Source organism: Gopherus flavomarginatus, chromosome 7, assembly GCF_025201925.1.
Source record: "Gopherus flavomarginatus isolate rGopFla2 chromosome 7, rGopFla2.mat.asm, whole genome shotgun sequence".
Lineage (NCBI taxonomy): Eukaryota > Metazoa > Chordata > Testudines > Testudinidae > Gopherus > Gopherus flavomarginatus.
In genome coordinates, this window is record NC_066623.1 from 115,557,993 (window position 1) to 115,570,973 (window position 12,981).

A 12,981-nucleotide genomic window follows, 5' to 3' on the forward strand; every position below is an offset into this window, starting at 1 on the left:
GAGGAGGCGCCACACGACACGATGCACACCAACACCTCACTGGCAGAGAAGTGTGGCATGGAAGGAGAAGAAGAATGAAAGCAGGCCTGTTCCACTCACCCAAGCAGGCACACACCTTGGCTGCAGAGGTAGTTAATTGTCCACGCTTCCCGGCTGCCATGCCTGCCTTTCTCAGGAAGGAGGATGGGAACTACCCTGCCAACAGCACTCCAAATGGTTGGGCAGAGCCATGGGAATGGACCCATACCCCTACCCCACCATCATCACCATGTTATGATGTGCCCAGGACCCCAGTTTGCTTTCGTATAACCTGCCCTGCCTTATCTCTAACAAGGAAATTTCAGACCAGATTACGACCCCACAGAGAGAAGCGCTCTTCTCATTGCATTCAGTATATTCTACCACTGGTCACACAGCTCCAAATATCACAGCCACAGGAATAAAAGCTAATGATACGGGTCACATTTTCTGTTTTTCTTATACTAAGCCCATCACTGTGGTATCTGAGTGGGTTTTTGGAGTCCACTGTGGATCCTCAGGGAACCCTAATGATGTAGGCAGTGGTCAAGCCAGGGCTCTGCAAACCTACCCATGAGCAGCACTATTCACCCTTCTGCCAATGGCCAATTAGAATGATTTTCAAATCAGTTTGGTGCTTGAAGGGGCATTTCAGTTGCCGCTGCCAGCCAAATTACTACAAACCAACATCCTTAGTGACACTGGAATATTGTCTATACTAGTAGAGTGCTCTGCAGAACACTGGCACTGCTGCACTCTGATTCTCACTGGGGTCTTAACTGTGCTCGCAAACGCCAGTTTCTGGGGCACACGCTCTGGCTGTGCCGTGCTGGTCTCTCAGAGCATGCATATTTACTCCGCATTCAAACTGCAAAGAAACCACTGCACAACAGATCAAAACTCTCTGCGTTTACAAAGGAAAACAGAATTACAGGGCCAATTTCCTGACTACACAATTATATCTGCTCTCTCACTGACATACAGTCCCACCATACCTTGTCCTTTAATTCCAAAGGGAGGTACAAAATCCCTGATCCGTGCCCACTTTTTGAAGGAATCATCCAAGAACATTGGTGCTGGCTTGGAGAACCTGAAAAACAAAACAAGAGAGATGCAAATGTGAACCAGGGGAGGAATAACTTTCTGCAGGAGGCTCCAGGGACTCACTGCCCAAGTGCTGATTGCAAACACTCAAGAGGAAAACAGCAGGTCTATTGTCAGGTTTTATTACTACCTTGGAATTCGTACACAGAGGAACCAAGGGTGGCACTTCACAAACCTGCAACTCACTTCCCACTCAGCAGGTTAGAAAGCCCTGCCAGGTGAGCTTAGTTACAGCAAGGCAAGAAACTCTGAGACGCCAGAAACAATCCAAGTTAGAATGAGTTTTAGTTGATGCTAACAAGCCACTGCCACATTCTTAATACAAGTAGCAAAGAGTCTTGGGGCACCTTATAGACTAACAGACGTATTGGAGCATGAGCTTTCGTGGATTCTTAACACAGAATCTGCTGGGGCAGGGGCTAGTAGACGGGGAGCCTAAATTGTTCATCTCGTATAACAACCACCTTCTGATTAAAATAGCAAAGAGGGGCTGCTCGGCAAGACAACACAGACATGTGCAGCAAAGCATTTAATCCCTAATCACTTCAACCACAAGCCGGTTTGTCTAGGATAACTGAAGCTTGCCAGGACTGGCACTCTGGCAAGCCTCTGTAGGCACAGCAATGCCTGGAGCACTTTTCTTGTAAGTCGAGGTACACCTGCAAGGGCACAGGCAAGCATGGGTGCTCACACAGACATGGGTGCAAAGATGTGCATGTAGGTAGAGCTGTACCAGTGTGTTTGTGGTGTATTTTAGATACAGATGCACTAGTATGGCTCTGAAAGTATATGAATGTGCAGGGTGAGTTGTGAAAGTAGATAAAGCGGCATTTACACAGGTGGCTGGGTTCGTTTGGTCTATGCATGCAGAGCTACTATCTGAGCTACCCACATAAACACAGGAATGCAAACATGGTTCAGAAGGTTGTAAAATAGCACTTAATAGTTTACAGAGACTGGAAACCAATGCAGTTCTTTTCTTCTCTAATCAGGAATATCCATTCACTAAACATACAAATGATCCAGGAGACATGCCACACCAAGCCAGAAAAGTACCGTGACTCCAGAACCACTTACAAATGAAAGAGAACTTGCCCTTAACTTCTGGGACTGAAAGCCTGTGGAAACATTCTCACTAGGGAAAGACAACAGCTAGTTTGTTCTTTTCTGGATGAAGAATCACTGGCCTGCAGCGAGGACAATGCCACTCTGAAGGAAAAGGTCACCATGCTACCATGCAGGAGCAACTCTGGAAATATTAGCTGCCAAGAGAGACAGGAGTTGAGGACAGATTTAGAGGCCTGGCAGGGAACACTAGTCAGCATGGAGTGCAGCAAGAGCATTTCCCAGCAAGTACAGTAGAACTTGAGAGTTACGAACATCTCAGGAGTGGAGGTGTTTGTAACTCTGAAATGTTCATAACTCTGTCTGAACAAAACATTATGGTTGTTCTTGCAAAAGTTTACAACTGAAAAGTGACTTAATGCATTTAAACTTTACTATGCAGAAGAAAAATGCAGCTTTTCCTGGGTTTTTTTTAGTAGTTTATGTTTAACAGCACTGCACAGTATTTGCTTTTTTTTTTTTTTTTTTGTCTCTGTTGCTGCCTGACTGCGTACTTCCAGTTCCAAATGAGGTGTGTGGTTAACTGGTCAGTTCATAACTCAGGGTTTGTATAGAGTAGAACCTCAATCAGAAATCTGTTTATTTCGGAGCATTAAAACAGCAGCAGCACTCTACTAAAGCAAAACTGAAAAGTAAGCTGTGAAAAAGCATGAAAGCTGCAGGTGAAGCTAGGAAACAAATGCAGCCTAGCCACTTTCAGATCCTAGTACAATCACCACACAGGAAGAAGGAACGTTGGCTGAATTCCATATCACTTGAAATTTGGTGCAACCACAAATTCAGGTTAAATCAGAAAGAGCCTGCACAAATCACTGGGAGGGGGAGAGAAGCCAGAGGCATCTAATGAACTACCAGAACAGAATGAGTCATGCCCACCCAAGCATCCATTAACAAAATAATCCACAATCATAAAAGTAGGACACAATGGATTGCGTGACAGCTCTAGAAAGAGAGGAAGACAACTCTGCAATGCGCAGCAGGCCCAAGGATGCTAGAAGAGCCCATGGAATCATCTTGGGATCTCTGGAACTCAGGTAAAGTAATTTTTCTATAATCTAAACAATATTAGATTCAACATTTATCTGAAACTTTCAAAGATTAAACAGCCAAAAGAACTGTAGTATTTACACTGGAGGATCTATCAGATTTAAGCATGGAGTTACATTAAATACCAAAAACTGAAAGTACCTCTCTTTGGTTACTACTTGGGAAATATATAAGTCCCCCACCCCTCCCAGCACTGACTGGGAGATAGTTTTCATCACTTCTAACCAATGCAGGAGGATGTCACACCTGAATTCCAACTCTCATATTTATTTGCAGCAGAGACAAATGGGCAAAAGTCAGGAACTGACTGCTTAGGCCAATGCTGATATGCTTGTGACAGTTAGCAGCCCCTCCTAACAGGTAGTTATAATAGCTGGCAACCAGAGCCGGTGCAAGGATATTTTGTGCCCTAGGCGAAACTTCCATCTTGCCCCCTCCCCCCAAGAAAAATCACATACATTATACACAATACACGGTCACGAAATTGTGCCCCAGACCTTTTTTTTTTTTTAATCTGCCATGAGGCTGCATCAACTGTAAACGAAAAAAATGAAATTTTATTCCTATCAGTCCTTTTTCTTGTTCACTATTAAAAGTAAAGGATAGAGAATGCATGTCACTTACTATAATTAACTATTTGAATTTCATCAACTGTTTGACGTAAATATTGATTAAGAGATCAAAATGACTTTCCCTTAAAATTAAGCAATGTTGATTGTAATCAGAAATACACCTTTTTTAGTCACGTATACGTCCTTCCTTCATATCAAAATCTGACTGGGAGTGCTGCGGAACCCATTCTGCCTAACTAGCCATGCACCTCCAAATGATTAAAAACATCAAATGGTACAAACTCAATTTGAATGAAAAATTCCATTTTCTAACTAAATAGGTCACACACACTCAAATGGTTGCCAAGTGCTCTCTGTGGTGGTATGTTCATCTGCTCTAAATGCCTACTAACTTCCCTGTGAAAATAATCTTTGACTTTGATCCAATGAAAGCAGGATGGAAAAGCTCCCCCGCAGAAGACCTAAGACATGATGGCTGGATACATAAACAGACACCTGTCCCTCACAGGCAACTACCTCATAACATGCCAATTGTGCTCAGGACAGAACATCACAGAGGAATATTATGCATTCAGTGGTCTCTACACTGGCCAAGCAACAGCATGACAACTAACCTAACCAGTCCATCCAACTTTTTTGACTGCTTCTTGGGCACTGGTGAGGGGTAGCGGTGCCAGACTGAGCCCGGTGATGGGTGCAGTACAAATCTACAAACTGAGGCAAGGTGCCGGGCCTAGAGTCCTGCTGAGACTGCTGTCCTGCCCCAAGTGGAGCACAGCCTCCATGAGGAGAGAACTCAAACAAATATCACGCTCCTTCTGCATGATTCCCCCAAGCACTTCTTCAGGCAACTGCTATGGGGGTCACTCACAGGCTTAGGCCTGCCTGTTGCAGGCAAAACACAGCAGCAGGGCTTAAAACTCAGACAGGGCTGCCCAGAGGATTCATGGGGCCTTGGGCAAAGCAAAATCGGGGGCCCCTTCCATAAAACATTTGCAATACTATGGTAACATGTATTAGGAAATGTAAAAAATAACTAGTGAAATACATTCAAAAATTAATTTGTAATAATTTGAAAATACACTAAATACATTATTTAAAAACATTCAAAGCTGTAATGGTCTGTATACATTTGCAATTACATAATGGGCAGATGATGGGTGATTGTGATGGTTGGTACCAATGGGCTGTCGCTGCCTGAGGGTGGTACTGTTGTTGCCCAGGGCTGGGTGGGGAGCTGGGCTCTGGGTTCAGGGGTGCCCAGCTCACAGGGGCTGGGCTCAGGGATGTGGGGAGATGGGGTCAGGGTGGTGTCCAGCTCAGAGGGGCTGGGCTCGGAGCTGGGGGTCAGGGCTGTGGGGGGGATGGGGTCAGGGGGGTGTCTGGGGGGCACTGGGGCAGCTCAGCTCTGCAGGCTGCTGTTCTCTCCAGCCGCCCACATACAAGGGGAGCAGGAGCAGGGACCAGCCAAGGACCAAGGGGGCAGGAGCACAGGCGCCTGAGGCGGAGCTGTGGGGAAGCACTTGCTTACCTTGCCCAGCACATGAGCATCAGGGTCTTCTTTCTTCCTCCACTCCACCAGACCACTGCTGAGGCTCTTTTCTTCTCCTGCCCCTTGCTGGGGCTGATGTGGAGGCTGAGTCAGGGGGCAGCCCCCGCTTTCTTCCAAAAGCCCTTGTGTCGCGCCATCGCAGGGCTCCTACCACGTGCGCTAAGCAGAGCTACGCAGCTCTGCCCAGCCGCCTCCGCCACCCCCCCCCCAAATGAGAAAAATTGCATAGGCTGGAGCCCCTGCTCTGGGAGGGAGAGGGATTCTGATTTCTGAGCCTCTGCTAGCAGCCCATGGATTCCCCTGGGTCAGCGCGCCACTGGCAGCCTGAACCTCTGGGCAGTCGCAGCGGCGCCTTGACCCAGGGGACTCCCTGGGTTGCCGGCTGCCGCGGCGGTGCCCTGACCCAGGGGGCCCCTGGCCTGCCGCGGCGGTGCGCGCTGACCCAGGGGGCCCCTGGCCTGCCGGCTGCCGTGGCGGTGCGCACTGACCCGGGGGACCCCCTGGGCTGCCGGCTGCCTCAGCGGTGCGCGCTGAACCAGGGTCAGTGCGCCGCCATGGCAGCCGGCAGCCCGGGGTTTCCCTGGGCCAGGGGACCCCCTGGGCTGCCGGCTGCCGCGGGACCCCCTGGGCTGCGGGCTGCCGCGGCGGCGCCCTGACCCGGGGGACCCCCTGGGCTGCGGGCTGCCGCGGCGGCGCCCTGACCCGGGGGACACCCGGCAGCAGCGGCCGGTCAACCATTTAAAAAAAAATTGGGGGGTGCTTTTTGGCACCCCCAAATCTCGGCACCCTAGGCAACCACCTAGTTCGCCTAAATGGTTGCACCGGCCCTGCTGGCAACCATTAGGAGAAATTGGACACTTCACAGACACAGTAGCCTGAACTTTTGAACTGTCTTTCCTTATCAGTCTTGAGGCAGTTAAAACTGGTCCTAGGCTGATTTTTGCTGAGCAGATTGCAGAAGTGCTAACGACCAATCAAACGCTAACATGACCGAAGCTGTGTGAGTGTGTATAAAAGATTCTTGGTTTTTGTATGGAGTAGAGTTTTTTGTACCAAAGTACAGAACTCTCCTTTCTTCTGCGGAATAAAGCAACATTTCCTTATCCCTGTCTGGCTGTCACTGGCTCTCAGCTAGGTGCACCCGACATTTCAGTAACATGCTGGGTTGGAGAGTTCTTTCCTTTTTCAGTGATGCTTGTTAAAAGCTGAGGGGGGGAGCAGGTCCCTCCCACATGAAGAGTCCTCAACAGACAAAAGTTGGCATAAAAGGCTCTTATGTGACCCCCTCCTCACAACTGCCGGTGCAGGGGTGTGTTAAGGACAGGGAGGGGGGGAAATAGATGGAGAGAGATGTGTCTAGCCATTCCCATCGGGTATAGTGTTTCAGTGACCATACCAAGCTAGGCAATGTATAGCACGCCCAGGCTGCTCTAACCTGGGCTGGGGCAGAGAATCAGGGACCTGTGACCAACCCTTTGTCAGCCCCCCAGTTTGATGTGCCCAAAGGAAGCTGGGAATAGCACAAAATCTGCCTCAGTGACTGACAACATGCATGTCTTGACTTTGGTTAATATGGACTACATGATCATAGTTACATTTTTCCCATTATTTTGATGAGGGAAAATGTACTTGCAGAAGAGTACAGTCCCTTATTTACTGAAGAGAGGCGAATGGCTCCAGAATTTCATCCCACGGTGTATTATTTACCTGACAACCAACTATGACAGTGCTTTTCATCATGTGTATCTGGGTGTGCACCACAGATATGCAACTGCATACTGTACTGCAATTCCTGGCGGAAAACGTCACCACAAACGCACAGCAGGTACTTTTCCGGTTAAGCTTTGCTATTGTAACAAAAAGCCAGGCAAGAATGAGAGATGGACAAGATCATTAGCTCATCATTCCAGGCTGTCCTATCTCCTGTCACCAGGACTATAAGGTCAAAGGGGCACTGTGACGGAGTTCCCTCGCTGCTCGCGGCACCTCCTCCTGGCCATCCTGGGGATCAGCTCTGCCAGGAGCTTCACCCTCGTCAGCGGTGTCTCTACCCATCTTCTGCTCTGGTCTGCAGCCTCTCTCCCCCTCTCGGGGCGGCAGCTTCTGGTCTGTGGCTTGGCCCTTTGGCCAGGTCACTAAGTTCCTCTCCTCCCGGGAAAATCACAATCCTTCTGGACCAACGCCCTGTGCCACTACCCAGTGGCTGGCAGGGGAGCCCAGGACCTCCCTCTACACTGGGTTCCAGCCCAGGGATCCTATAACATTTAGCCAAGGCCTGTGCTGTCATACACCTTGCTGCTGTTTCCCTGGGCTTCTTCCTACATCACTAGCTCCCACCCTCTCTGGGTCCGCCAACCTCCAGCCTCCCAACTCCCTTCTCTCAGGGAGTAACTGCAGCCTGCTTTCTGCAGCCCCCCCTTGCTAATTGCAGCTCCTGGGCTTTTTACAGGCCCCTCCTGTTCCTTCCCAGCTGTGCCTGCCTCCAATTAGTTGCCCATGAAACCTTAACGCTACTCTCTTTCAGTAATGCCCCAATGCTTCATTAACAGAGACCTTTACTCTGCCAACCCCACAGTCCTAAAATGTACACACTGTTCACTTCCTTTTACAGCCCTTCACCATCACCCACAGGATTCCATCTACCACTGTTGAAGGACAACACCACAGGGTTTTTGAACAAGACAAGCTGTGTTGATAGTAGTAGTTTAGGTAGGTGCACATATCATTTCCTGCACTCTGTATACTGAGCCATCCAGGTGCGCCTCCCCGCACATCACCTGGGTCCCACGGACCCAGTTCTGGCACACCTCCCCAGATATGTCCCAACCCATTCACCCCCTCTCCAACCTGCCCCTCACCCCACTTCTGTATCAAGGGAACACATCTCCCTGAAGCGCTCGCTCCCTGCTATACAAAGGTTTCTACTGCTGTTACTCCCCGCCCCCTTGTAACCTGACTTAAACGCAGTGCCTTGAGCAAAGGACAACTACGTTACAGCCGAATGGTGTTTGTGTTTCAGAATGGTTGGAGGTGGCAGTTTGTGGCAGGGCCAGCGAGAGACATCACAGACTGGGTTTCCGTTCCAAAACACTGACAGCTTTACATTTGAGAGAGAGAACCTCTGACCGCTGATCAAGAGGAGTATGCCCTCTCCGAGGGCCAGCGAGGTGTCAGAGCTCCTAACGTTTCTATGCCACCCCCTACATCTTTTGGTCAGCCACAAACCCTCTGATTTCCATGAGTGATACTGCAGGTGCTCTCCACCCTCACCTGCAAGGGTTGGCAGCCTGTGCCGTAAGCTTGGTGTCAGTCTCTAAACAAATCAAGTAACAAAACAGCAACTCAGGCTGTTGCTGTCGGCACCTTTAAACAAAGAGAAAAACTCGCTCAAACCTTCAAAATGCAAGCGCTTAGGTGCAGCGCTTAGAGCAGGGGTCGGCAACCTTTCAAAAGTGATGTGCCGAATCGTCATTTAGTCACTCTAATTTAAGGATTCACGTGCCAGTAATACATTTTAACACGGTCTCTTTCTATAAGTCTATAATATATAACTAAACTATTGTTGTATGTAAGTAAATAAGGTTTTTTAAATGTTTAAGAAGCTTCATTTAAAATTAAATTAAGATGCAGAGCCCCCTGGACCGGTGGCCAGGACCCAGGCAGTGAGAGTGCCACTGAAAATCAGCTCATGTGCCACCTTCGGCACATGTGCCATAAGGTGCCTACTCCTGGCTTAGAGCAAGATGCCTGGGCAAGTCTCACCCAGCTCTGCTTCTGAGCAAAACCGGCCTACTGATTCTTGATTGGTCCGTATTCCTTGTGACCCTTCTCGGCCTCCGGAGGACTGTCTTGTTGGCTACTCACTCTGAATGGATTTTCCACAGGCAGGGCGTGTCAGTCCAGCAGGGAGCAGAGAAGGCTGGACAGATGCCACACCACATTCAGATACTCATCCAAAGCACAGAAAACTATCACAGCTCCTGACAAATCTCTCAGATGTGTTCTGTATCTGCCCTCAGACCCTATAGGAGGTGCACGTGAGGAACAAGGCCCAGATCATTTTGACCTGATTGAATCATCACTATGTCCAGTAGCTCACAACCTCGTAAATCACCGGTGAGAGGCTGCAGAGTGGGCAAAACAAGATGCCAGTGCAGACCACCTCTCTGCGCCCCAATCAGCCTGAAGTCAGCAACCCCCATGTCATGGTGCACTGCTTGCTCTCCCACAAGCTTCTGCAACGTCGTGACCCAGGAATGGCCCAGAATCAACATGCTGTCAACCGTCAGCGTAGATATTTCTTTTCCCTCAGAGCTCAAGGTACCTGCATGACCAGTTTCAAACCCCCACACGAGTCGTCTTTTGAACCACCACATTATTCTGCTCTGAGATCAAGAAGTAGCCATTTGTACACACCCCAAATCCTCCTCGAGAAGCTAGTAAAATATAGATTTCCTCAAACAACCAGTCCAAGGCTTGCCTACTGCCTATCCTAATTTCCCACCCTCTCCTTCCTGTCTCCAGCTTCTCCCCACCCAATGTAACAAAACCTTTGGTTAGACTGGCTGCTGACTGCTCTGCTGTGTTCTCAGGAAACCTCCCAATAAAATAAAAACATGTTATAATAGAGACAAAGTGTAGAAAGCAACATGAATGATTAAATCTTTACTGCATAGGTCTACAAAGGTTTGGACTAGGTGCCCCTGCCATTATTCTCCTCCCTAAACCCCTACCACTCACCCCCACATTTACCCTTTTCCCAGTGTCAAAGTTGTAAAAAGAGAAGGATAAACACATTTGGAACATGCTTTAAGGATCCCACTAGCATGACTTCTATGTCAAGTAATAAAAATTGGAAGTAAAATCCTACTGAGGAAAATAGAAAGGAGCATCACCTCTGGCAAGACAAGTGTAAAAGCATAATTAGGCGGCCAAAAAAGAAAGAATTTGAAGACCAACTAGCAAGACCAACAAAACAGCAAAAAAAAATATATATATAAGTACATCAAAAGCAGAAAGCCTGGCAAACAATCAGTGGGAGTGACTAGACAATCGAGGTGCTAAAGGAGGACTCAAGGAAGACAAGGTTAATGTGGAGAAGCTAAATGAATTCTTTGCATTGATCTTCACTGCAGACGATGTGAAGGAGATTCACACACCTGAGCCATTCCTTTTAGGTGACAAATCTGAGGAACTGTCCCAGATTAAGGTGTCACTAGAAGAGGTTTTGGAACAAACTAATAAATTAAAAGTAGTTAAGTCACCAGGACCAGAGAGTATTCACCCCAGGCTTCTGAAGGAACTCAAATATGAAATTGCAGAACTACTAACTGTGGTATGTAACCTATGTAGGTAGCCAATTTTAAAAAAACATTCCAAAGGTGATCCTGGCAATTACAGGCCACTAAGCCTAACTTAAGTACCAAGCAAATTGGTTGAACCTATTGTAAAGAACAGAATGATCAGATACATAGATGAACATGATTTATTGGGAAAGAGTCAACACAGATTCTGTAAAGGGAAATCATACGTCATCAATCTGTTAGAATGCTTTGAGGGTGTCAACAAAAATGTGGACAAGAGTGATCCAGTGAATCTTGGACTTTCAGAAAGCTTTTGGCAAGGTCCCTAGCCAACATCTCTTAAGCAAAGTAAGTAGTCATGGGATAAGAGGGAAGGTTCTCTCATGGATCAGTAACTGTTTAAAAGACAGGAAATAAATGGACAGCTTTCACAATGGAGAGACATAAATAGCAGTGTCCCCCAGGGATCTGAACTGGGACCAGTGCTAGTCAACATATTCATAAATGATCTGGAAAAAGGGGTAAACAGTGAGGTGGCAAAATTTGCAGATGATACAAAATTACTCAAGATAGTTAAATCCAAAGCAAACTGTGAGGGTTACAAAGGGATCTCACAAAACTGGGTGACTGAGTTTCATCTGCCATTTTGTTGCTCAATGTTGATAAATGTGAAGTAATGCACATTGGAAAACAATCTCACCTATACATACAAAATGATGGGGTCTAAATTAACTGTTACCACTCAAGAAAGAGATTTTGGAGTCATGGTGGATAGTTCTCTGAAAACATTCACTCAATGTGCAGCAGCAGTCAAAAAAGCAAACAGAATGTTATAAACCATTGAGAAAGGGATAGATAATAAGACAGTAAATATCATAATGTCACTATATAAAATCCATGATACATCGACACCTTGAATACTGCATACAGTTCTGGTTGCCCCATATCAAAAAAGATATATTGGAATTGGAAAAGGTCAACAAAAATGATTAGGTATATAGAAATGTTTCCATCTGAGGGAAGATTGGGACTATTCAGCCTGGAAAACAACCGACTAAAGGGGGATATGATGGAGGTTTATAAAATCATGAGTGGTAAGGAGAAAGTGAATAACAAAGTGTTACTGACAACTTCATGTAAGACAAGAATCAGGAGTCACACAATAGGCAGCGTGTTTAAAACAAACAAAAGGAAGTATCTCTCCACACAACGCACAGCCAACCTGTGGAATTCACTGTCAAGGGATGTTGTGAAGGACAAAAATATAACTAGGTTAAAAAAAGAATTCGATAAATTCATGGAGGACAGGTCCATCAATGGTTGTTAGCCGAGATGATTGGGGATGCTACAGCATGCTCCAGGTTTCTTCCACCTCTAACTGCCAGAGGCTGGGAGTGGACAACATGGGTTGGATAATTGCCCTGTTCATTCCCTCTGAAGCAGCTGGCATTGGCTGCTGTCAGAAGACAGGATACTGGACAAGATGGACGTTCTTATTTTCTTAATACCGACACCATCTCAGATGATAAAAAGAGGGAAATCCTGAGAAACACTAAGCAGAACTATAGAGAAAGAAGCCAAATCAGTCAACATAAAACTCAGAAGCCTGAGCAGACTTGCAAAACACTGAAATAAATGGCAGAAACGGGTGGACACCCTATGCACCTGATGGTCCAGGAGGACAAAGGAGAAGAAAGACATTTGAGTGGCATATCCAGATACCACAGTGACAGGGCACTAGACGAATGATAGACTACACAAGATGCAAGAGATGTTGCTCCCAGCTCTGAGATTTGTCCTCCTTATATATGTGAGGGTTTACACCCCTGGTTACGAGGCAATACGGCCTAGTGGCCAGAGTCCATAGAACCGCCCCTGGTCGCAGGACATTGTGGCCTATTAGCCAGAGTCCATAGAATCGCCCCTCGTCGCAGGGCAATACAGCCTAGTGGCTAGAGTCCATAGAACCGCCCCTGGTCGCAGGGCATTGCAGCCTATTAGCCAGAGTCCATAGAACTGCCCCTCGTCGCAGGGCAATACGGCCTAGTGGCCAGAGACCGTCCATAGAACCACCCCTGGTCGCAGGGCAGTACAGCCTATTAGCCAGAGTCCACAGAACCGCCCCTCATCGCAGGGCAATACAGCCTAGTGGCCAGAGTCCGTCCATAGAACCACCCCTGGTCACAGGGCAGTACAGCCTATTAGCCAGAGTCCACAGAATCACCCCTCACAGGGCAATGCGTCCTAGTAGCCAGAGACC

General features: G+C 47.5%; 1 protein-coding gene across 15 annotated transcripts in view; it reads right to left on the reverse strand.

Moving 5' to 3' along the window:
- The window catches only part of ST3GAL3 (ST3 beta-galactoside alpha-2,3-sialyltransferase 3), a 464,990-nt gene that overhangs the window by 172,088 nt on the left and 279,921 nt on the right, over positions 1-12,981 (reverse strand). For all 15 annotated transcript variants that reach the window (XM_050961194.1, XM_050961191.1, XM_050961192.1 and 12 more), the window contains one exon: positions 1,014-1,108. In XM_050961194.1, coding sequence (XP_050817151.1) covers positions 1,014-1,108 — 95 coding nt within the window. The remainder of the gene's footprint in view (positions 1-1,013; positions 1,109-12,981) is intronic.